This window comes from Betta splendens, chromosome 12 (genome assembly GCF_900634795.4).
Source record: "Betta splendens chromosome 12, fBetSpl5.4, whole genome shotgun sequence".
Lineage (NCBI taxonomy): Eukaryota > Metazoa > Chordata > Actinopteri > Anabantiformes > Osphronemidae > Betta > Betta splendens.
This window is the reverse complement of record NC_040892.2, coordinates 13,097,588-13,122,323: the sequence shown is the minus strand read 5'-3', so window position 1 is coordinate 13,122,323 and position 24,736 is coordinate 13,097,588. Positions and strand designations below refer to the sequence as shown.

General features: G+C 41.5%; 3 protein-coding genes across 6 annotated transcripts in view; 2 read left to right on the top strand and 1 right to left on the bottom strand.

The window, feature by feature from the left end:
• slc12a2 (solute carrier family 12 member 2) overlaps positions 1 to 5,259 on the top strand; it is a 44,142-nt gene extending 38,883 nt beyond the window's left edge. For both annotated transcript variants that reach the window (XM_029168116.3, XM_029168115.2), the window contains 3 exons: positions 59 to 194; positions 311 to 378; positions 909 to 5,259. In XM_029168116.3, the coding sequence (XP_029023949.1) occupies positions 59 to 194; positions 311 to 378; positions 909 to 1,044 (340 nt within the window). In that variant the 3' untranslated portion in view covers positions 1,045 to 5,259. The remainder of the gene's footprint in view (positions 1 to 58; positions 195 to 310; positions 379 to 908) is intronic.
• LOC114866409 (major intrinsically disordered NOTCH2-binding receptor 1-like) lies at positions 4,994 to 11,924 on the bottom strand. 3 transcript variants are annotated; one of them, XM_029168118.3, is made up of 4 exons: positions 11,780 to 11,924; positions 8,003 to 8,203; positions 7,473 to 7,712; positions 4,994 to 7,140 (listed from the first exon to the last, which is right to left on the bottom strand). In XM_029168118.3, the coding sequence occupies exons 2-4, from the start codon at positions 8,147 to 8,149 to the stop codon at positions 6,940 to 6,942; spliced, it is 588 nt and encodes a 195-aa protein (XP_029023951.1). In that variant the 5' UTR covers positions 8,150 to 8,203; positions 11,780 to 11,924; the 3' UTR covers positions 4,994 to 6,939. The 3 variants fall into 3 exon arrangements, with proteins under 3 accessions (XP_029023951.1, XP_029023952.1, XP_055369181.1); XM_029168119.3 differs by lacking the exon at positions 11,780 to 11,924 and adding an exon at positions 8,906 to 10,753; XM_055513206.1 differs by lacking the exon at positions 11,780 to 11,924 and having other exon boundaries at positions 8,003 to 8,786.
• Positions 10,923 to 22,481, top strand: ajm1 (apical junction component 1 homolog). Its single transcript, XM_029168117.3, has 2 exons — positions 10,923 to 11,062; positions 16,213 to 22,481. Exon 2 carries the CDS (start codon positions 16,267 to 16,269, stop codon positions 19,549 to 19,551), a length of 3,285 nt encoding a protein of 1,094 aa, XP_029023950.1. The 5' UTR covers positions 10,923 to 11,062; positions 16,213 to 16,266; the 3' UTR covers positions 19,552 to 22,481.
• Positions 22,482 to 24,736: the final 2,255 nt, after the last annotated feature.

The following is a 24,736-nucleotide window of genomic DNA, read 5'->3' as shown; positions in this document are numbered from 1 at the left end:
CAGTGTGAATTAATTGGTCAGCGTTGAGTTAAATAGGAGTTGTAATTCTTCTTTGCAGCGTGGCCGGTTTTGAGGAGCTGATCGAGCCATATCGACTGAAGGAAGACGACATGGAGCAGGACGCAGCAGAGACACTAAAGAACAGTGAACCCTGGAGGATCACAGACAATGAGCTGGAGCTGTATCGGGCCAAGGTCAGACCCTCCCCACTTGCTGTGATTCACTGTTCACTGATAGATTGAATAGCAAGAAACCAAAAGTACTTTTTGCCAAGCTGCATTTCCGTGTTTGTGTTTGCTTTGTTCTTCAGACTAATCGTCAGATCAGACTCAACGAGCTGCTGAAGGAGCACTCGAGCACAGCCAACCTCATTGTTATGTAAGCGCATACAGCTTATTATTATACCCACTGACCTTAATTATAGATAGTATGGAACAATCATATATCAAATCCTGAAACTAAGAATGCATTTGAATATTGATCAGATTCAGCCCGGATATGCTTCAGAAAATGGTACTGGACCATCTGAAGACATACTGGCTACATTTAGTTTGATCTCAGAGAGGTTGAGATGGATGAAGGAGTCTTCTCTTGTTACTGTATGAGCAGATAACATTTCATTACCGAAATGAGCTTTTGAATTGTGTCAACCTGAAATAACGCTTATAACTATTATTGGTGCCAGCCTGCCACCACCCCCACCTCAGAGCATAAATAATGTGATGTTAATGGGAAGTGTAACATCAATTTGTTTTTCTGAATTAGTTACTACAATCTGGTACCACTAGTATTTGTTATCATTGTCTATTAGAATCCAATACAGTTGTGGAAGCAGTACTTATTAAATGAATTTATTTCCTCTCTCCAGCTGCTCAAACTGCCTCCTCTCTTGTTTCCCACTCGTACAGGAGCCTGCCACTGGCCAGGAAGGGTGCAGTGTCCAGTGCCCTGTACATGGCCTGGCTGGAGGTTTTGTCCAAGGACCTGCCACCCATCCTCCTGGTGCGTGGCAACCACCAGAGCGTTCTCACCTTCTACTCCTAAACACGCACGAGCGAAGAAGAAACTACTCACGTACCCTCCTGAGACTGAGAGCACACACACACACACACACACACACACAGGTGTGTATATATATATATGTATATGTATACGTATACGTATATGTATACAGGTGTGTATATATATATATATACTGGCTCCAGTCCAGTGCAGCACATATACCCTCCAGAGACACTAGACAATGCGGCCACTGTTAGAAACAATGCTGGGAATCTCAAAAAACTAAAGCAGGTGAAATTGAAATTGCCGGGTGTCCCAGACTACTCCTTCCCCTCTATTTATTCCAAGCTGTACGGGGTTCCCCTTTCATAGTGCTAGTTTTCTCACCAAAATCTGATTTTTTTTTTTTGCAGTCTTGCACAGGTTTTGCATTTTCTTTCACATGATACGGAAAGATCCTGATGTCATTCTTGTTCGGTTAAATGGACCAGTTGTTTTTTTGTCTTCTTTTGTAATGCAGCAATAATCACCCTAATTTTTCCTTAACTTTTGGGAAAGAACCGTGCAGAAAGCTTTACTACACTTTTTAAAGCCTTATGGATGTGCCTTCCAATGGAATCAGATGGAATAAGTGTGATCTCTATCCAGATTGATGATATGGCTAGTTGTAGGATGGATATTAGTTTTAATAAGTTTTTAATGTGATTTCTTCTTAGTTGGCGTCTTGTATTTATGAGTGGATTGCATGAACTTGAAGATTTTTTTTCATGTATCCTTCTCGCCATTTTACGTTTTCTTCACCATGTTTGTTTTTGGCATAGCTTTTACATTTTATTTACTTTTGAGTCTTCCTTATAAAGCTGGATAATTCCAACACACAACACAATTCACATTTTCAGGCACTGCGCCTGAAACCTTTGTGGTTCTTATTCACGACCTTGTCTTTTTTTGTTTTTCGAAAAGTGGCCCTGCTTTTCCATTCGCCCGGTTGGGTAGAACGACAGTCTCTCCCATGTAGCTGCTGACTAACTGATGTGTTTCTTTGAACTTTTTGCTTTTTAATATCTGTGAAGCGTCTCCAACCAACAAGCTTGTTAAAACTTTGCCTTAACGCTAGAACTAACGATTGTCATGAGTTCCTTTTATCTTATAAGCCATACTGGCTCGACAGTTTGTGGATAAATGCAGATCCGTTAGTCGCGTGTTAGAGAAGCGGTTCAGGACCGTTGTCCTCTGTAAATATGTGTGTTGTTTTGTCCTTGCTTTGCTTCACATGGTCCACCTGCTTCAGTCTGTCGCATCGCTTGCTCTAGGCTGCTGGTGAAGAACACTTTGCCAGCGTCGGTATCGCAGCGCCGGTTGTGGCATCGTGGCAGGTGTCTCTCTTCCCCGTAGAGAAACACAACCGTCTGTGTGCTTTACAGTGGACTTGCTGGCAGGAAGAATGTGACCTTAGAATGTGTCAAGGTAGAGTAAAGAGATACCTCTATGCATATAAGCTTGTGTTGCATCCATACTGGTAATAAAAGTCACTTCTTTATGTGAACTGATCTACTTGCCTCAGTTTATTTTAGGGCCTTTTTAAGCACATCTCTTCCTTCCTTCCTACTTATAAAGAGCACTGGCCTGTAGCCTTTTAACCATGGCCCCAACAGCCGTATAGACACATTATTACAGTTTGTAATGGCTTTAAGGTTGCAGCCTGTTCTACTCTGGTCCTTGACCATAATTAGGTTGTGACTTATGAGAGAAAACCACGGCTCTAATGTAACTGGCTCATAGTTGGTATGATTGCACTTCATGCAATCTGCCATGGATGTAGAAACCTGAAGCCGAGCCAACCTCTAGAATGTAAACTGGTGACCACGCGTTTGCATGACTGTGGAGAGTATGTCATCCAGGCCGCGCTAGTCTCAGATGTGCTGTTCAGTAGCAGCTGGGCTCGGCAAAATCTCTTGAAGGCATTTAATCCAAAAGGCTTCCCTGGTTTTGGCCGACTGGCTGGGAGTCCCAGTCTTACAGGACAAAGTCACAGAGCGTCCCTGAGGCCAACACGGCCGTTATGTGTGTCGCTTATATTTAGATGCTTTTTATGTTTTCTAGTCAACCAACCTGAGACCTGAAATTTCCCCCTTGGTGGTCCCACCTCCCGTCTAAGCCCGAACTGGCTCTTTAGGTGGGAGCTGTTGGGATCTAGCTGTCACAACTCGTACCATCCATCCTATCCTAAAAATAAGTTGTTTCATCTGTCATCTCTTGAACTGGTGTCCTCATTCACACATCCACAACGGAAGCCACACTTAATTGCCCAGTCACCAGTGGAGAGTCAGCTGCCAGGTCCTGACAACCATCATTATTCTGTCATCCACATAAAGAACCTTTTTTTTAGGGTTTATAACCAAATGTCCTGCACTGAAAAAGCTACTTGAATGAGTCAGTCACCAGACGATGCACTTCAGCGTGTTAGCCTCATAAATGACTTTGATCCATTGGTGTTTGGAATCGATGGAATGGTGCTGGTTAGCTGGTAAATCGCTTAAAATCTTGGCCAACCCGCACCCACCGGTCTTTTACGGCTTCTGGAGGTCATGGTTATGGATCAGACACTGCCACAAATCTAAGTGAATAAAACAGGGTCGTCTGAGTTCGCCTCGCAGCGTTTTGCATGTCCCAGTACTTTCATGTGTTCCGTCATTGACTGTATGCAAACTTAAAGAATGTGACATCATTTGTAGGTTAGTTGAATGTACTCTGTAATAATGAACACTACTGCTAGAAGGTAGCAAACGTATTATCTCCCTTTGTTTTCCGTTCCCTTGTACATTTGCTGCATAGTGCTGCTTCATTCTGCTGCATCCCATTACCCATCACACATCCAGGCCAGGATTGTGCATACACATGCATATATGTCTCTTATGTTGGGAGGGCATTGGTATGACTGTATATAAACATCCAATACTGTACACGTTAACTGCACATTCTTGTGCTCACTTGTGTGTTAAACATACTGAGTACTTTTCAATTTCCTATACAAACATGTATTGTACCATCTGTGGAGGTCCTTCTGTAGCTCACAAACATCTGATTGAACATGTTATGAACCCAGACAGATCTGTTGGTGACCTTCAGGTGTTAGGAACCTGCCAGAGCCAATCAGACTGAACTGAATTCAAAGGGTCACGATATTATCTCTGCTTCTTTGAGTTCAAATGATTTTTTTCTTATAAATCTCAAATTCCTTTTAAACCTTTGAGTGACTTTTAAAGTAGCCAACAGTTACCCAAGTCAACTTTACCTGGCATTCTAACGTTCAGCTATTGATGTATTGTTAATAGAAGCACATACTGGACTTTTATCAAAGATGTTAACATGTGTTTGCAAAAGAATCAAAGCATTCAGACACTACAAAGAGATAATGCTGCATTGTACAGTAACAGTTATTGGATGCAGAGGAATAGAAAATGTGACCGGGGGGGTAATTATTGATGTCGCACAAAATGTAACTGAAGATCTCCTGTCAACGTTTTCAAGTGAGATACAAGTTTGTGTGTATCATTTCCTTCATTTCTATTCCAATCTGTAGCTTGACATAACGCCAATGTTCTACTGTTTAATACCAAATATCAGCTGTACTGACACCGTGTCATTTGAAATTCATATTTGTAATTCTTGCCAAAGCTCCTCCTCTGCAGTTTCCATCTGTCATCTATGATGATGATGATGGATAGTATGGAAAAAAGGAAATCATAATATCTGGCAATGGTGGGTGCATCATCATCCACAATGTAAACGAGTTAACCTGTAAATACATTTCCTAGTCTAATCGCTTAAAATCTGGGGGTGAAATAATAACCATGAATTTCAACTTGGGCAATTTATTTATTTTAGTCCAAAATGTATCTACTGTTTTGTCTTATTGCTATATTTTGGTTTTAGTTTGAAGTTAATTTGCGTGTTTTTTTTCTCTAAGTATTTTGCCATTGATTTCTGAAAATGTGTTTTTTGTTTGTTTTTTTTTGTTTCCTTAACTTTTCAATGTGTATTGGAAGAATTGGCAGATTGATAAAGACACGGGCAGATTGAACTGGTGTTCTCCTTCTTTTATGCAGCCATGGATGAAATCAACCAGACAGTTGAAGCAGTCACATTTTGATACACTGTACTGTTAACAGTGACAGATATGCTTTTTCTAATATTTTAATGTTTGTGATTACCAATCCTTTGTACATCTTTATTGCAATAAATAAATGAAATCGGTTTGGTTCTCTGCAGTTTTAATTAGTTCCTTGTTGAACTTTTTCATGTGCACAGATACAGATGATACATTAACAGAGGTAAGATCATGATTCGCCAACTTCAACAGGGATAAGATTATGCTGTGCTGCAGAATTCGGTGATTTAATTATAGTTCAGACAAATGGCTAAATCTCTCCATGGTTTACTCTGCACCGAGGCACCACAGGGTCACTCACTTTGCACTATTCTCATCAAACCATTAGCTGCAACAATTAGACAAAGCAAGGAATTTACTGATGTATTGTTGTTTCTCCAGAACTCAACCATCAGTCGAAACTCAACTGGACAAAAGACACTGTCACTAAATAAATAAATAATCACACTCAAGTCCAGCAAAATGTGATACTTGTGATTTGATGTTCCTCTGGACTCAGACCTCATAGAGCAAAATGATTCCAATCAATGACAGCATTGGAATGAGACCCAATCAGCGCAGTCCCTACTATCTGACGGTCCTGCCTAGACTCTGCCTAGACGCTTTCAAACCAGCCTCAGATATGGTTCAATACATCGGACTCATATCTCACCAAATTCTTAAATAGTGAAACATCTTACAAAACCCACATCCAAACACTGGAACTACCTGATCCTTAGCCTAGTGTTTGGCCAACAGATTGAATCGTGTCCACAAATGGATAAAATCTAGCAAAGCAGACTTTTCTGGTTACACAATAAACAAACATTTTGCAAAGACATCTATTAGTCTCAAAATCAAACATCATCATTGTTAAGTACCAGCATAAAAACAGAACTGAGTCTTCACTTGCTCCTGCCCATTCACACCACTAGAGATCAGACATCCTACAAAACAAACAGTAACACAGGCTTAACACAGATCACACATCTGAAACAGCAGCAGGTTCATCCAAATTGAAGAACAAGCTGCAGTTAGTACCGCCAAGCTTTTAGAAAATCATACATACAGTTACAACCACGCCCAGCAGTTGTGCGTGCGTCGTGGCTCACAGCATCTGCTGTGTTTGTTTTGGTTACTGGGCTCCTTCCATCTGCTCAGCAGGGTGCGGCAGCCGGGCCCCATTTGTCATCTTGGCTTTTACAGGTGGTACGTACACGCATCACCCATTTGCTGAGTGATCTTAGTTCTGTTGTTTCACTAAATGCAATAGTGGGACATACGGCAACAGTGCTGTCAGGTTAGTTCTCACTCTATTATCTATTGTTGCTAGTGGTTATTTTTATTATGGTGCATTATTATAGTTATTATATATGTTTATGTTTATATACAGTATGTATGGAAGTGTCTGGATTCAAAAGCAGGTGAAGTGCCTGATCTGAGCTCAGCTTCCTCTTAGTTTATGGGATGTCTAAAAGCCAATGATGCTGCTGAAAGAGGTTAAACAGGCACTGTTGAGCAAGACCATATAAACATTTAAAAACTAAACTAATAATATATATTGTACATGCTTTACAGCACTAAGACAGCACTGTAGCAGAGTAGAGCTGCATGTCCTGCATCCTCCCAGGTTTGGGAGTCAGAACTCACCAAATCTGAAGCCTCACCTATAGGAGGCTCCCACGTCTGCACCGAACGCTCAGTGTTTGCTTCAGGACGACTCACAGACTCTGAGGCCCTGAATCGTTGGTTTTTATCACTACCGGGCATCTTCACGGACAGTTTTATCAATTTTTCTGTTTTAGAACCACAACTGGAACTATGATGACAACAAGAATGGCACAAACAGAGAAAGTAACCCACAAAATAATTTTACAGAGTTTGCTTTTTCTCTGTTCCGCTTGTTTCTTTTTCAGCAAAGAGTCAAATCCTGGTGTGTAGAGATCCTCCAGCCAGAAGTCCAGATCTTTAGCAGTCTTCATATCCTTCTGTGAAGAAAAGGAAAGATATGTGATTTATTTTCTTCTTCACAGGATTGATATTGTTAGTTATTGTAAGATGACGTACATTGATATTTAGTGATTAGCAGGTGGTTGCGTACAACAGACTCCACATATTGTAAAATATACAATAGTTAAATAGTTGTAGGTTCTGTGTCACTATGTTTTCTAATGTTTGTTACATGGAACAAACACAAATGAAAGCATTCTTTGACTTCACATCATCAAGTTTAGTCTTTAATCAGTTTGTTCCCTTTTCTTTGTACCCGTACAGTTGGTCCAGTCAGTCTCCACAGCCTCTCCTCCTACCTTTTCATTACCTTTAAGTAATCTGTGAGGTTGGCGTGGCTTGTCTGTGTGTCGTAGTCCTGCACAGTCCAGGACGGCTTGGACTTCTCTTTGTCCCCTGCATCCGCTCGACTTACGTCCATGTACAGAGGATTCCTTTTAATGTTGGACTTCAGCGTGACTGGGGTGATGTGTCTCTCCAGGTATCTGTCCACAAACAGCACCGGACTTTTCTCTGGAGATGAGAACCTGCTCTCTGTTGTTCCTTCCCTCTGTGGAGACAAGGGAAAAGTCAAATCTGTTTTGGGAGATTCAGAGATGGGATATTTGAGACACACCGTACACAAGGCAACCTATCAGAACCTTGGAATAAAGCTAATGACCATTTTTATAGATTTTTGATCCAAATATAAGCTGATAAATATATAAATACAGAATGTACCACTGTCTAATTCTCTCATAGAAACAATTAGCTCAACAAATGTCCACACTCATCATCATCTCTAAGAAATTAATTGAAGACACACGAGGACAAACGCACAGCATGGTGGTTAGTCATCACCTGTGAGTAGACTCTGTTCTGCCAGTGTTTCTGACTGGACATGACAGCGCCGACCTGGAACATGCCGTGTGTGGCGGGAAGCATTCCAACGTCCAGCTGGAGGAACTTCTCCGGGTGGTTGTTGTTGGGCAGAGCGGAGATGTCCATTTTGGTAGCGCTAATCCACGCTCAGTGCCGGATGGCTGGATGGAACTCTCTGTTCTGTAATAATTTATGAAGAGGAAAATATTCATGAGCCTGTATCGCTTGCAGGTGTGTGTAACCCAATCTGCCCATTTAAAGATGATGCCAAAATGTCAACACGGCAGGAGAGAGGGAGAGAGGTGCAGCCCCAGCGACTGACTGACTGAAAAAAAAAAACGCTCTGTGTAATGTCTTTTATTTATATCTGCTGTGCAGCAGCTTGACAGTAGTGATGTCAGTTCACAGCCCAACAGCCAACCAGCTACTGCACCTCTGACAGCTGACCTTTCCACTAGATCTGTGATCCAGCCACAGTTTGCTCTTAATAAGCAGTTTGTCTCCTGAATATGTTGAAAATACATTTATAAGATTATAGATTTCAGCGTCCAGTGAATACAGGCGTGTCAGCATCTAAATTCTAAAACTCAAAATGAACATATTAACGATTTGCACACAATATACAAAACACATACATTGTAACAGTAAAAATTGTAATAATAACAATACTGTAGAGGACCAAAAGTAAGAAAGTGAAGTAATCACAGGAAGTTAATACTACTACTACTACAGTACTACTACTACTACTACTACTACTACTACTACTACTACTACTACTACTACTACTAATAATAATAATAATAATAGTAATAATAATAATAATAATAATAATAGGAAAAAATGATTGATATGGGTTAAGAGGAACGGAAACTAAACGGTGACCTGGTCGGGCCGTTGAGCCGGTGACACCAAGATGGCTGCGCCCGGAGGAACAGTTGACCGGGGTGGTTCTCAGACAGGAAAGCGTCTGTGATTAGAGTCATGGTGTCGTTAAATGGAGTTGGTTGTGTACGCAGTGACGGTGAGCGCTGTGGGATTTGTTTTCACGGCAACAAGATGCCGGTAAGTGAAGGTAAATGCCCGTTTATGTGGAGAATCCCTCCTCGTCGCGACTGTTTCACTTGGTCCCCAGACATACAATGAAACCAATACACCAATAAAGACTCCCCTTTAGAGTTAAAGTAGCACATGCACTGATTCACAACCTTTCTTCACATAAGCACACGGGGATAAATCCAGTCAGAAATAATGTCGTAGTGAAATCTTCTGTGTATGTATGTTCACACTCATAACCAGAGGTCAATCAGTCCAGGTCAGGAAACAGGAATGTGTGCGTCATGAATGGTGATTAAACAACATTCTAGGAGGGAACTGGTGGTTGGTGTGAAGTATAGCCTATGCAGTATGCATGTCATGAAACAGCTGAGAATGTTTTTGTGACTGCTGTAGGTGAGGGTGGAACAACTCACCTGAACCCAACTGAACTCTTCAACAACATGTACAGATGTAGTTAGTAGTAAAAAGTCTAATAAGAGTTTTTATGGCTCTACTTCTGTATTTTACCTCACCTGTCAGATGATCCCCGGTAAATTGCTAATGCAAATCAAATCAGAAAATCAAAGCTTGTCTTCTTAAATGATTTAATCACATTTAGTTTAATATTCTACTATTTTTGCTGAGAAACATTTGCAGACGCTTTTGTTTTGCCCTTTTTTTGACATTATGTAATCATAGGATAATCCGCCAGTAATCTGTCTCTTCACAAGCACAAGTTAATCCTTTCTACTGTATGACTTCAACAAACTGGTGATGATGAGAGGGAACCAAAAGAACAGGACTCCACCAAAACAGCTGAATGCAACATAATGCAACATACCTCGAGAAAAGATCGTAGTCATTCTTGCTGTGAGAAAAAGTGCTTTGGCCTAATTTAAATAAACTACCATTTGATTTGAAGATATGAATGAAAGTATTTCAATACTAATACTAATAATATCCCTGTCTGGCCTATTTCTTCTTTTTAACCTGATTTGATTTGTTCTTTTAACTTTGTTGAGGTTATTTATGACATGACTCATACCTAAAAGCGTCTGCTCCCACATCCACTGCCCACATCAGACTATTCAGTTCTAAGTCAGTGTATTTATAAAGCTGGATCTTACAAATGTTTACATACAATCATTATCTTGCATTTCAGAATTATTTATTACTTGACAGGACCTTGCGTTGATTTTTATTGTATGCCTTGTTCTATTTTTAACCATGTTTCTCTTAGCCATGCTCCTATTAAACTCAATACAACTCTTCAGCTGTGTTTCTCACCTAGACAGCTGTACAGTATAGCACCAACCAATATTTGGTCTTGTCTGACGGTTTTCATTATATCCAGGATGAAAAACCCTGTCTAGTTTGGTTGAAGGGACACAAATGAAATAAAATAGCTTTAAACAATTTAGAAAACCACATCCCACTCTTGCATCACTGCATTGGCCTGGTAATACTGGGTAATACTTGGGGAGTCGTGCAGTCCATGTCTAAGCAGAAAAACCCTCGCCTCCCTGTAGATCTGGATTACCCTCATATTTTGCAATGGCGTCTGCCTACTGCGGAGCCTTGGGATCTAACGCTCGCCCCACCTGATGGCAGCATGACTGTGCTCAACAGATTCCCTTCTTGCAAATATGTTCGTTACAGGCAAGCAGATGGAATACGGAGGGAATCACACCCTCCTTGGCAGAGGTTTGAAGCTCCTGTCAGTGCTGCAGGCGAGAGAGAGAGAGAGAGACAGGGTGGAGGTGGGGGGAGGTGCGGCCACAATGATGTGGTTGGTGCAGCAGGGTTGCGCAGCAATCATCCAACGGAGTATCGTTTAGGAGGGGGGCTGGAACAAATCCGGGGAGTCTGACCAATAAGGCGGATATTGCAGTTTTACCTAGTGCACATGCCCGATGTCGTCATAGGGAAAACACTCTCGTACTGCCTCATATCGCATCCCTGACAAAAATGGATAAGCGCAGGCTGGGAGTCCGGACTGATGCGGTAAGACATGGAGCCTTTTTACAGGATGCAGCGCCGTGTTGCTGTGCTCTGCTGCAGCTCAGGATGGTGCATCGCTCCTGACTGCAGCACAGATTCCTGTCCTCGCCTCCTCCTCCCGTGTCGTTTGATTCTGTCTTTTGCCTGAACGCGGTTCGGACGGAAATATGTGCGGACGCAGCGAACGTGATTTGCTACACGCTCCGAGCGCACAACGTGCAGCGTCGTATCTGCTGCGCTCATCGCTGTCCAGGCCGGTTCGCTTCCTCCGGCTGCTGTTGGACTGATGCGGGCTATTCCCATCCTTGAACACTGACATCATCCTCATCAGGATTCAGGCTTCAGGCAGCGGCGGCAGCAGCGGTTGCAGCCCAGTATGCAGCGTTTGCTAAGTCAGCGCGTCAATGCGACGTTTGTTCCTACTTGATGCGTTACTCCACAAAGTTAATTTGATCCCAGAACAGACATCAGCACCACACTGTTGAAGTAGAGAGGTTAAATGCGGTGTATAGATAGATAGATGGATAGATGGATAGATAGATAGATAGATAGATAGATAGATAGATAGATAGATAGATGGATGGATGGATGGATGGATGGATAGATAGATAGATAGATAGATAGATAGATAGATAGATAGATAGATAGATAGATAGATAGACAGACAGACACATACTGTAGACACATAGACAGACACACAGAAACAGTCTCATTACTTACTGATTGAGTAACTCGTGATTTCAGGATGATCTTTGCATTATTCATTCATTAAGGTCTAGCCTCCAGTACCCAGGTGGCCACATATAGGAATGTCTCTGAAGACAATGATGGAGAGAGGAAAATGCAGCTGAGGCCAAACGCTGACACCAACCCAACGCCTACAATCACATTACAGCGTTCTTCATTTGTCTTTAGTTAGATTATGACTCAGTATGCTGATCATGGCAGGCAGATGGATCAGACGTGAGGACATTTGAGGACATTTCTGACATGCATCTAAGGCCATGATGCAGCATATTATCAGTCAGAGTCCACGTAACCCATAAAGGTTATCAGGGATGGATTAGAATGCTCACTGACTCTTATCTAGAATAGATGCAACCTCTTGGTGCAAAACTATTAAGAAGTATCAGGCCTGAAAACATGATACAGCTAACACCAAGCCAGCGTAACACATACATGTTATTATGATCTGACTATGTCACATATGAATGCCTGATGCCATTTGTTTTAATATCAGCCACTGGAGAAACCATGCAGTTCTGATCAGTTGAGCGCTCATTTGTCTTCACGTGGACACACAGTCCAGTATCATCAGTATAGAAGCGTAGTGCAACTTACAGTGTTGCTGTCAGTGTGTAACCACATGAAGTCATTGAGGACACCACAGTTGTCTCTGCTCTGTGGTGTCAGACAAGCACAGAGGAGGCCTGACACCACATGAACCAGGAGATCCTTCACCACTGGAGTATTTGGACTTTTTGACCCTGAAACTTTGTATTTAGGGAGATTAAAACATTTGCTTAGACAGCATCACATGTGATTTGATTCATTTATATGGTCTATCACATGGTTTGCCTGTACATCCTGGGTCTTGCCCTTACCTCTGGAGTACAGTATACCTCTAGTATACCTGCGTTGTTAGAGGTGTGACAGGTTTAATTTTTACAGCTTTTCCTGCTTAAAATCTCCTTGAGTGCCTGGTCTGACAGTGAGGTGCATCAGGGCAGGCCTCAGTGTTTAGTGTGTGTCGCTAGGACAGCTGTATAAAGTCTGCTGCTGATGAGAACAGAGCCAGAACTATCAGCAGTCGCTCCATAACATATGTTGGAATTGATGGATCAGTGAACTGAGCGGTGCTGTGAATACACCTTTAATGATAGATATTAACAACATGTGTTCCTACTACAGTCTATGTGATGTGTGAGGTAGCATTAGACATACAAAATAAAACCGACATGCATGCAGTGTCTTCTAGCAACTGTACAGTGTCAGACTCAGCCCCAACATGGACAGAAGCAGACACAATCCTGCAAATGGATGTGGGGAATGGAGCAGGAAACACCATTATAGATCTGAAGAGTCAGCTATGGAACGGGATACGTCAGTGAAGAGGCTGAGGCACGTGATGCAGGCTACTCTACTGGAATTTAGGACAGTCAGAAGCCAAGAGATATGACAGTAGTGCTGCAGTGGCATTTATCCAAGCTTTGGTTCGATCGGTTTCTTCTTCAGAGAAGCACATGTTAGATTGGTTTAGATAGTCATGAATAGAGAAACGTAGAACAAGAACAGAAAGCAAACACAACACGAGCAGGTCAGTCGGGCCAGAAACCACACACTGGACACACAGAGGTTAGTGTCAGATGATGATGATCTCCAGAGATGGAGAAGCACAACTGTGGGAGATAAGAAGGAGGACAAGTAAGGACAAGGATTTTATTATTTATTCTATTCCAGACTATATAACGATGAGAAGCTAATGCAATCTGCTGTAAATAAAATAAATAACTATAAAATATTAGCACACAAACACTGAACAAACACTTAGTGGATGCTCTCCAGCGTTGAAGGGATCTGAATAATTCAGTAATTCCTGATAATCCAGTTTGATGATGTTTGCAGGCTGGACAGGCTCAGTGAACTGACCCTCCACTAACAACATGGCCGTCAGTGGCTGAACTAGAATTGAGCGTATTCCCATTCTTGTCTCATACAGTAGTTACATGTCTGACTTGGCAGCAACAGTAACTTAATGGTCCCACAGGAGGACAACTACCGCAATCACAATATCAGTTTACATCAGTGTTGAATCTGATGATCTATCGTGTTAAATACAAAAATATCTGCACTAATATAAATCTGCACATATTACCAAAAATATCACCCAGGGACAGAATGGAAGCTTTGAATAGGGGAGACAGTGTCTAAGGAGGCTGCCAAACACAGAGCAAGCGTAGGTTAGCGAACCATCACAGAACTGAACACGCAAAGACGGAACGGCAGAGAGCAAACCGTCACAGAGCGTGTCTGAGTAAAGGATGTAGCTTCTGGTGGGGGCGGGGCCAACAAAGCACGTGTCTTAACCAAGAGACCATTCCCCATAGAATGTAGTGTGTAAGTGGGTGTAGAGAGAGCCTTGGTATGGCAGAGAAGAACAGCTGGACAAGTAGAGCAGTTGTTTTGACTTTGGTAAAGCAAGTGATAGTTTTATTGAATCTAAACTGTATTAATAATATGTAAAGGGACAATAAAACAGCAGAGACTTAATGGCATCCAGCCATTTCCTCCTAACACCCTCCTGCTGAGTTGTAGACTTACTTAATGTCTAAATGCGCCTCAAGTTGTTTAAAGTCCTAAAGTTGAATCCTGTCACATCACTCAGCACTGGGATGTGCACAACTTTGGCTGTTTTGTGACGGGCCGTGCACCATTCAGGCCTCTCAGCAGATAATGTGTATCACAGTTATAACTCATGCTTGGATTCGTGGTTGGGGCCATTGTGCGGTCCATGTTGATCAGCGTGTGCAACCTGAGCGTGACCTGAGGGCAGCACTTTGTGAGAGCAGGACTCTGCTGAGGGAGGAATCTGATGATCTTTCATACTGAATGTGCTGAGCTAACAACTAGTGTGGTCTTTGAATGAGACATGACACAGAGCAACACTGACGTAAACCAAGATACACAGACAGCACAACATAACAACACTAGAAGCCTGATGATGATGATGATGATGATGATGATGATGATGATGATGACGATGATGATAAATACCGTGTACAGTATGTGCATTAGAACATGGCTGAGTCGGTATGTAGTCATGCGTGTTGTATTGGGGGAGGGGAGCTTTAAAAAGGGTGAGCAAGTTCTCCCCTTGGAGTCAGACATGTTCTAGGGTGTTGAGAGCCTGCAAAGAAAAATCCCCACAATGCACCACAACACAGTGCTCCCTATGGCCACTGACCATAAGTAATACTCATACAGTGACATCCTTTACACTGGAGCCATTCTTTGTCTCTTCAGCCCCGAGTTCCTCCATGCTGCTGCAACTGTTAACAATGAAACGCATCATGAACTTATTTGGAAATGCATTTATTGGTATTCAAAGAATAATTCTTCTGTCACTTACTGTATGACACAATCTTGTATTTACTTGTATTTAATGCCTCATCAGAAGAAGACATACCATAGTACAACAATAATAATCCACTTTTAGAAACAGGTAAGCACTCACTGCAGTTTTTAAGCAGTAGTGTGACAATACGGTTTTATCTAGATAGATAAAGTGCATGAGGCGCGGTGGTGGTGTAGCGGTTAGCACGGTTGTTGGTTAGATTTCAGGGCTGCCCATGTGCCTTTCTGTGTGGAGATTGAGACAAAGTAAAAATAACTCCTACATAATGTTACTGATTATCTGATCAAAGGCGATGCTCTTCACTATTCCCTCACCCCAACCAGGTGAGAGAGGCTGCCCACACTGAGCCTGTGTCTGCTGTTTCTTCCTTAACAGAAATAAAGTGTCTCCCGTTTATGTTTTCAGTCGCGTATGTGAAGGTTCTTTTCACAAATACACAGGATATCAGCTGTGTGTTTTGATTCACAGTAGGTTGCATAGCCACAACTAAACAGCAAATTAAAGCCTTTTTTGAGCTAGCCTCTCGTCAAACCTACAATTCCAGATCTCAGTGTTCAAGTTGTATCAATATTTATTTATAAAATAAATTGGTTTATTGGTTTTAAGGTTGGAAGTCAAGAATTACAGCTTAAAGCAAATAGTTACACCTGTGCTGTTATTTCTGGTTGTTGTTTAATTAAGGCACATGCATTTATGTTTAAGCACTTCAGCAGTTGCCATCCTTGAAATTCGTCAGAACATCAGAGTTCAAAAAGAGGTCATCAAGGCAGCTCACTAGTTTATTCAAGCTTTAATAACTGCACAAACATTCTGTGTTTGTTATGTTTGACAACTGTGATTGCATTTATTCACATTTTTGTTCTGGACCAATTGGACTGATATGTTTTCCAACAGATGTAATATGAAGTAACTGTATTTAGGTAGCAGGTCAAGTGCAAAGAATAATTCTGTTTACTTTCTCTGCAAATGTAGAATTATTGTCCCCCAGTAAAATGATTGTCTCTCTCTATCTTTCCAGAAAACATCAATATTAAAGAAACTTGATGGAGAAAACTAGAGGAGGCCCTTTAAAATGACACGCACAGACCCACCTGACATACTGGTTTCAACTGTGCATCGTGATATAAAAGTGATTCCCATTTCTTCACACTACAAGTCCTTGCAAAACTCCAAACAATGTGATTCTATAAATTACAACACACTGGAGGACAGTAAGAACAAAGTCAGTAAGAGGTACTGCCGTAACTTTGACTATAAGTCATTGGAGTATCCAAAATCACACAAGTACTCAATGGAGTCCCCATACAAGAAGGTTGATAGGCATGCAGGCAACCCAGAGGCTGCCTGGAATGCCTTGGGCCACCAACAAAGATACCGCTTTTCTGCTCCAGATATTTTCAGCCACAGGTTAACGCCTCAAATGATGGCTTCTGATATGGCCAGTGAAGTACCTGCCCAAGAACATAAAAGAAGGACTAGGTCAAAAAGTGCCCCTCGTGTTCAGACCTGTCTGACTCCTGTGTCTTTTGAGGGGTTCTCATCTTCAGGGAGGAAGGGCAGGGAGAGCCAAAGGACTTCAAGAGACTCTCGCTGGAGACCAGAAGTATCACCACGTAGGGAGTCTTCCTACGCAGCAACTAGGGCTCACATGCATGAAGTACATCCCATTAAGCTGCAGCCTCAAATAGGGGACAGCAGCAGATATTCGCCTCACTATGCTGCTGATTATTCTGTGGAGGGAGGACTAGAAAAACCAGCAACAAGTCCTCACGTCCGGTGTAGGGTGGACATTAAACCTGATGATGAAGCATTGCATTGTTCCGGAAGGAAACAGGACACAGCTCAAGTGGACATACCCTGGCAGAGACACCACAGCGCAGGGAGTAGGAGTCTAACCGTGCCACGCCATTTCTCTTATTCAAGAACACCAACTCCGACTGACTCCTTAGGTACAGCGAGTAGGCAAGCTTATCAATATTCCCGTAGCATGCCAAATACTTACCTACAACCCACGGAGATTCACTTGCAAAGAATGCCTTCATCAAGTGATTACTATGGAAGGGAACGAAGAGCTCATTCCAGTCCTAATGTGCCAACAAAGTTTTTTTATGCAGATGATCCAGCGAGATATGTTACCACCACTCTTGCTCAGCAAGGTTCCTACTTTCACAATGAGCATTTAACACCAGGACAAACATATTCTCATACTCCTAAAATGCAATATGTACAAGATCCAAGGACTCGAACAGTGCATGCTGTGGCTACAAGACCGTTCTATCCTGAGGTGGAACATTATCCATTCTCTGTCCAAGCGGGGTACCCCAAACACTATGCAGCAAACGAACCAGGTCCATACATTATACAGACACCTCCAAGTAGAATTTTCTATGGTGATGATCCAAGGTCTTATCAAATCCAAACTGCTCCACCTAGGTTTTATTATTCCAGTGACATGTATGCAGTGCCGCCAGAGCACCATATCCCTGCAAGGGCATATTACACTGAGGGCCGAAGGCATGCTAGAGTCATTCAGGCACAACCAGAGGACTGGTATGGCTCAGACGCATCTGGTTATTCCACCAATCCTGCTTCTTATGTATCTCAAGTTACTCCGACCAGAGTCCAGCAAGATCCTGCGTTAACACCTTGGTACGCCAGCCCATGTGTGGCATCCCAGAGAATTGGTACTGATTCCAAATCCTACTCAAGGTCTTGGGACAATATTCTCAACTCTCATGTAGAGAGGGAACAGCCTCTTCCTGTTCAGCGGGGTCAGAGTTATGATGATCTTTTGGACTCCAGGAAGCCTGCAGCCAGCAAAGGTGAAAAACCCCAACCAGTGGTGGTCAATCTCTCCAGTTCACCACGACGTTACGCAGCCTTATCAATGTCTGATAACTCACTAATTGACAAAAGCCCGACAGAGTCATCGAAGACCACTGCGAGTAAACTGTGGTTTGTCACCCCTGAGATAACAATCACAGATAATGACATACGACCTGGCAGCCTTAATAAGCCAGAAGCACGGTCTGCCAGTTGGGACATTCTTAACTCCAGAAGCACAGAAGGTCCTGAACTGTCGCAACATGATTTTGAAAGCTCAACCAAAGAGAAGACACATGACAACGCCTCACTGCAACAAAGCCTTGAACAACTTGATGAGCTTCTGGCAGACCTTGTGACTGACTACAAACCACCTAGTAGACGGGCCAGCGAAGACATTCTAGATCAGTTAAAGAAGTTGATTGATGAAGAAGAAGCAGTATCTCTTTCCAGAAAAGGCTCAAAGGTAGGTTCAGAAGAACCAGCCCCTTTCGACAAGCAGCCAACCTCAATAAGAATTAATCCAGATGCTTTCCAAGATATGGATGGTGCTAGTGATGCAATGAAGAGTGCAGAGGAGTGCTCACCTGACCAGAGCCCAGATGAGGATGATACAATGATGTGCTCTAACAACAAATGCCGGAGAACAGAAACCATGTTTAATGCTTGCCTGTATTTTAAATCCTGCCACAGTTGCTACACCTACTACTGTTCTAGGAACTGTCGCAGGGAGGACTGGGACATTCATAAAGAAAGCTGCCTGTACGGAAGAATTGGCAGCACGTGCCGTCATATCATCAAACACTGCCGGGAGACTGTTGAGGTCCATAAAGCCTTCTCCCGTATTGCCAAAGTAGGCTACCTTTCCCGAGGCAGGGGAGTTCTCTTCCTTGGTTTTCCAAATCCTGCAGCATCCAGTAACTTCCTGCAGTATGGCCTGGATAGTCTTCTTATGTCTCCCACATACCTGTCACTTCGAGAGCTTGAGAGTTTTAAGGACAACCTAGGGGAGTATTGTAAGGAGCTTCAGGAGGCTGGTAAGGAGTATGACCCTAACGAATGTTTCATCTTGAATGTATCCATTGCTGTCGGTGAGCAATTGCCTGGTGGGCCATCACCAAGAAACCAAGCTCCAACTGTCAGAAAATATGCAAAGGTAGCACTAGCTTCCTTTAGCCCTGAGAGAAAGGTTCACAAGAAGGAGAATGACATGGAAACACTGATTCTCACTCCACCCCCAGGAACAGCAGATATTGACAAAGAGGGAGAGGAAGGCAGGAAAGCCAGGGAAATCTGTTTTATCAATATACAGCGAGAGTTAAGAATACGAGGAGTTTTTTTACGCCACGAATACCCAAAGGTGTACCAGCAGCTCTGTGAGTTTGTAGAGAGTAACAGAAGGTTCACACCCACAACTATTTATCCAATTGATAAAAGGACTGGTAAACAGTTTATGTGCATGATCATGGCTGCCTCTGAGCCCAGGACACTGGACTGGGTCGGCACTCCGCATCTTCTTGATGATATCATTTAAGTGCACCTTTGTTGTTGATATGTACAGTATACAACAAAACACAGTAGACCTGAGGGTCAACACGAATAAAACATTAAGTATAAACGATATCATCGACATTTATCACAAAGTCCAAAAGAACGAAAAAGAGAGTAATTAACTAAATAAAAATGGTTCACTTTCATTACATTTTTTTCTTGAACATGTAGTGTTTAACATCATATACCCTAAACTCCTTAACATACAATATATAATACAATCTTTGTAAGATGACATTATTTGAAATCATTTGCAATTCTAATAAAAACTGCATAGGCATAAACTATGTTTTGTTGTATACTGTGTATAAAGAATATATATATTGCTACACAAATTTATACTGTATCAACCAGTTACAAACATTTGTAGATAAGTATTTTGTTATCAAAATTATATATATTCATGTCTGCTTTTTCAGTATTATTCTTCATCTGAATATTTTCTGTCACATGCAGACTAGAAAAATGAATACAGTAAGGACTACATGTATTTAAGTTTTTTTAGGTAAAAAAGTACATACTTTCTATCCACTACGTCATTTTTCCGTATCTGGGTCATGCACTGTTACAGTTCATTCATTTAGGTAGAGTTTACCCAAACTCACATTTTGGTGTGTGGTTTTTTTAAATAACTAAGTACTTTCTATTTGCTCTGTGGAGCTCTTTTAATCAGAGAATCAGTTTCTGGAACAAGTACAACATAACTATTTTTCATATGTCACTACAATAGTATATCATGCAGAAAATGAAAATGAAATTATTTTATTAGCTACACGCAGTAAACACTGTCTATGCAAAGTTGCTTGCAAAGTAGCACATTCTTGTAAAAGGATATATATGTATGTATGTATGTGTGTGTGTGTATATATATATATATATATATATATATACGTGTGTATGTGTATACTGTATATGCATACATGTACACACATGAAAGGGTTAAAATAGATGGTTAAACATTTGGTGGCAGCATCAACCATCAATCAAAAAAATTGTGAAAATAAAAATATACAAAACAGATAGTTGTGCTGTATAGGCACATCGTTTTATGTTGATAAAGTGTAAGTACTGTAGTGATAAATAATATGTCCTGACTATAATATAATACTTTAGATAGAGACTGTATTGAGAAGTTCTTCAACTCTGATTCGTAGAGTTTCTGTGCTGAACTTGAAAGCAGCATCCCCCTTTGGAGAGTCAAATGGTGCCAGTTACAAGCCATGCAGTCGACGTGGGCCTGTACAGTTTGGATTTAAACACTGTGAATAGTGACAGTTGCCTACTATAAAAACAAATCATGCAATTTCCTATACCACTGACATCAACAAGTTGTATTTTTAGATATACAAATAAAAATATTTGAATTAGCAGCGAGCGTTATTGTCATTAAAAAAGGTGCGCCAGATCTGGCACAGTAGCTGCAGTGTGTGAGACATGCACTGGTTTAGAAAGGCTTCAGAACCTTTCACTGTTTGCATTGAGCAGTAGACATTTTTTATTTTTAATCCATACTCTGTAAACAATAATGTGAGAAAACGATTGAAAAAAATATTTGTACATTTATTCAACAAGACCTTTAGTTCAGTTTTTTCTCCTTAAGATTGTTTCAGGTGACTGTGAACTGTTACTTTCAGGTGTCATTAATGTTTCATAGATTTGGAGTTTAGACTGGGGCTGCTCTGTGTGAGGACGGAGAGGATTGTGTGAGGCCTTAGCTTTGGCTGCTGCTGTGCTGAAGACGAAACCATCAACCAAGTTGGACTAAAACCATTGTGAATCTGACCATTGTCGCTGTGGCCACTTCATAGCATGATGCTACGTCAGCGCCACACAACTGTGGGGGAGCGTTAGCAGATGGTGAACAGGCTGGTGTTCAGACAAATGTTTTACCTGGCTGGACATTCGCTCCTGGTGCTTCCAGACCTCTTCCTTTTAATTATTAATGGCACTTTGCTCTGGACAGCTTACTTCTGTGACTAACACGATTCCTATTGACAAAGACCTGTGCATTGTTAAGAATTGCCACTGTTAGTTCAGTTTGGCACAGATGGACTATAATTAAAGCCTCTGTTACAGTACAGAGACTAAAAAGTAAAAGAAATTAACCAAAAAGAAACTATTTACCTTTACAGATTTATGGGCAAAAACAATCAACAAAATCTATAACAAAAACTGAAAGAGAAAAGCTTTGGTAACTTGCTGGAGGCACTTAAAAGCTCGAAGACATTAGTTGTGTATTTGTGCTGCACTTCTTTTATTACATGTGATTTATATTGTCAGTTTCTGAACCATTCTATATCTCAAATTCCAGCCAGCACATATAGTGATTTAAAAGTTATATTTAGCTAAAAAAAAAAAAGCACTAAAGGTTTAGTTCATGTTCAGACCCCTCTGACAAATGACTCGTTTCATGTGATGATGGTGAGGTGCAGTAAGGGTTGAATAAAGCTGTTCCCATAATCCATCATGCCCCATTTAAAGCGTCCCTCTTGTAATAGCAGATTTCCTTAGTGTTCGTATCACACACAATGAAACTTGAAGCACATATATAAATATATATTTACATACCAGTTCCACCTATTTGGCTCACAGGGGATGTACAGGTTCCGTGAAAAGTTGCTAGTTGCATGTGTTTCTGTTTTCTTTGCTCTGGTTTCATTTAACACGTCACTGATGACAGCAGCTTGCTCAACGGAGGGCTGACAGTGAGCTCTACCATGCTGTTTGAGAAAAAAAAGGACTTTTCCATTTATGTCAGTGATTCAGATGAAAATATTGTGTCAAAGGCTATGAAAAAGAGACCTCATAAAATTATCTAGAAAATCCTGTAATCTTGTATTTTTTATACTTTTAACATATGTGTCTGAGTGTGTCTATTTATAAACCATATCTAATAAATGGAATGGAAACCTCTGGGCTGTCTGTTCTTGAGGCAAAGCAAACCACACAGTTAGGTTCATTTTATTTCATTTTAGTAAGTATTGAATTTTCAAATCAATTCATTTCTGTCCCACAGATATTAAAGGTTTAAAAAAACCCGTCAAAAATATCCCGTCAGTGACATAAACTAAAATGGAGCAAGTTCAGCAAATGTATGGTTTGATAATGCTCTGCTCTCAGTCTGACTCCATCATTCAGTGAATTTAATAATAAACATTTATTAGAATTATCACCTTACAGATTCTAACCTTACAGATTCAACTTACTGTTTGTCATACGTTTAATGGGTCAACAGCCAACACATTTGTGAAGTTACTGAAGATCGAATGAAGGATCAGTCTTAGTCAGTGGTTGGTTTTTGCGTTTACTTCCTCTCTCCTACATTTAATATTTGTCCTCTGTGGAGCAGGAGCGACCACCACTAAATGTAGGCAAGGATTAGCAGCTCCCACAGTTCTCACTCCGTAGAAACACAGTGGTATTAGGTCCAAGCTTCTAAAGCCTGCGATCAACTAATTAAACAAGGACACAGAGACTGGGATAAAATTCCCTCTTCGCTGCACAGTTTCTTTGCTGAGCTGTTGTGTGACGTTGTGCACATCAAATCCTGTACAGTGTAGACAAACTGGCGACTATGGATTTATTTTAGTGCTGACCTGGTCTGCACAGGTTTTATCTCAGGACCTGGGGATGAAAAGGAAACCAGGATGTGATTCTGACTCTTGTCTTGAGTGTGGGCTCTTCTCCTGTGTCTGTTTTGTGTTTCTCTCCCTCTCTTACCTGATTGAGTCCCGCAGCGTGAAGATGAGAGACCCCTCCCTGTCACTGTTAACATAAATCAGCAAATCATTCAACGTCCTCAAGCGTTCTCTACAGTGATGAGTGTGTTTGAGACCAGACTGAATGTAGGCCATGACAGTGAAAGAATGTAAATCAGCGAGGGCCTCATTCTTTGGGCCGGTCATCAATCCACTCGGCTAAGAATCTGTTGAAGCTGCTGGCTGGTTGACAGGACTGTGGGAGCTCGGCTAAGTGCTGCACATTAACGCAATGCTGTTCATTCAAGAGACCAGTTGGAGTGTGGTCAGGATCAATACGACTGCTCTGAGACGCCAACGCTGACTCTGGGTAGGAGGGTTTGCATGTGTGTGCGTGCGTGCGTGCGTGCGGGTTTGCATGTGTGTGTGTGTGTGCGTGTGTGCATGTTTCTTTGCAGAATGTAGGCCATCTGAGTAAATGAAAGCTCGGGGAGGGGTCACACTGAATGTTTCAGCTCAATGTCAAGCAGCGCCTTTCACTGTAGATTAGTGGCTTCTATATCTGAACATAGTAAAAAAAAATCAAGCCCCATTACTAAAAATATTGTGACACTAAAAGGTGAAAACAACATTGTACAAATGATTATATATATATATATATATATATATATATATATATATATATATATATATATATAAATGAGATATATGTTGCTTTAAAAGACGGGAGAAGGTCTAGCAAAAAAAATAACCTGGTGCAACACGTCTCAGTCTAATTAGATTAACTACTCAGCCATGTTTCCCGTTGTTTGAAAGCACATGTCCACTTATGCATTATGCGTTGTTGCATGCTGGTGTCCAGCAATGTCACGCAGTACTGTAACAGCCAATACAGCAAACTGACGCAAACGCGCCCGCTGTCGGAGGAGTAGTGAGTGGATCACAGTGGAACAGATCCCTTCTTCAACAGCAGCAGCAACGAAATGCAGTGTCAACTTAGCCTCATTCCTAAAGCAGTGGTGCAGTGAGCGATGTGGAGTCCAGAGACACTTTGCAGGGTTTCTGGCACCAGTCCATTTACTATAAAAGTAACCCACAAAAGGCTTAGCAGTGGCTCAGAACGTCCAACAACTGAGAAATTGTTCCTTGAGCACAGTTGGTGTCAGTCATATTACTGCTATAAAGCCAGTGAGCAGCAATGGCAAAAACCTTCACGTTATATTTTGATATAATTTAAAAAAAATAATCGGAACATGGAGAATATATTAAGAGGGATTATGTTCAGGTAAGTAAAACACTGAAATGCTTCAGTCCATGTGCCGTGACAAACGCATCCGCCAGCGGGCTGTCAGACCTCACATCCAGTAGAAGGACTGTCTACAACAGTGAGATCAGCATCCGTGAAACCATCCTACAACAATGATTAATATAAGGTCTATGGGATTAAAATCATTTTAAAGCCACAACAAA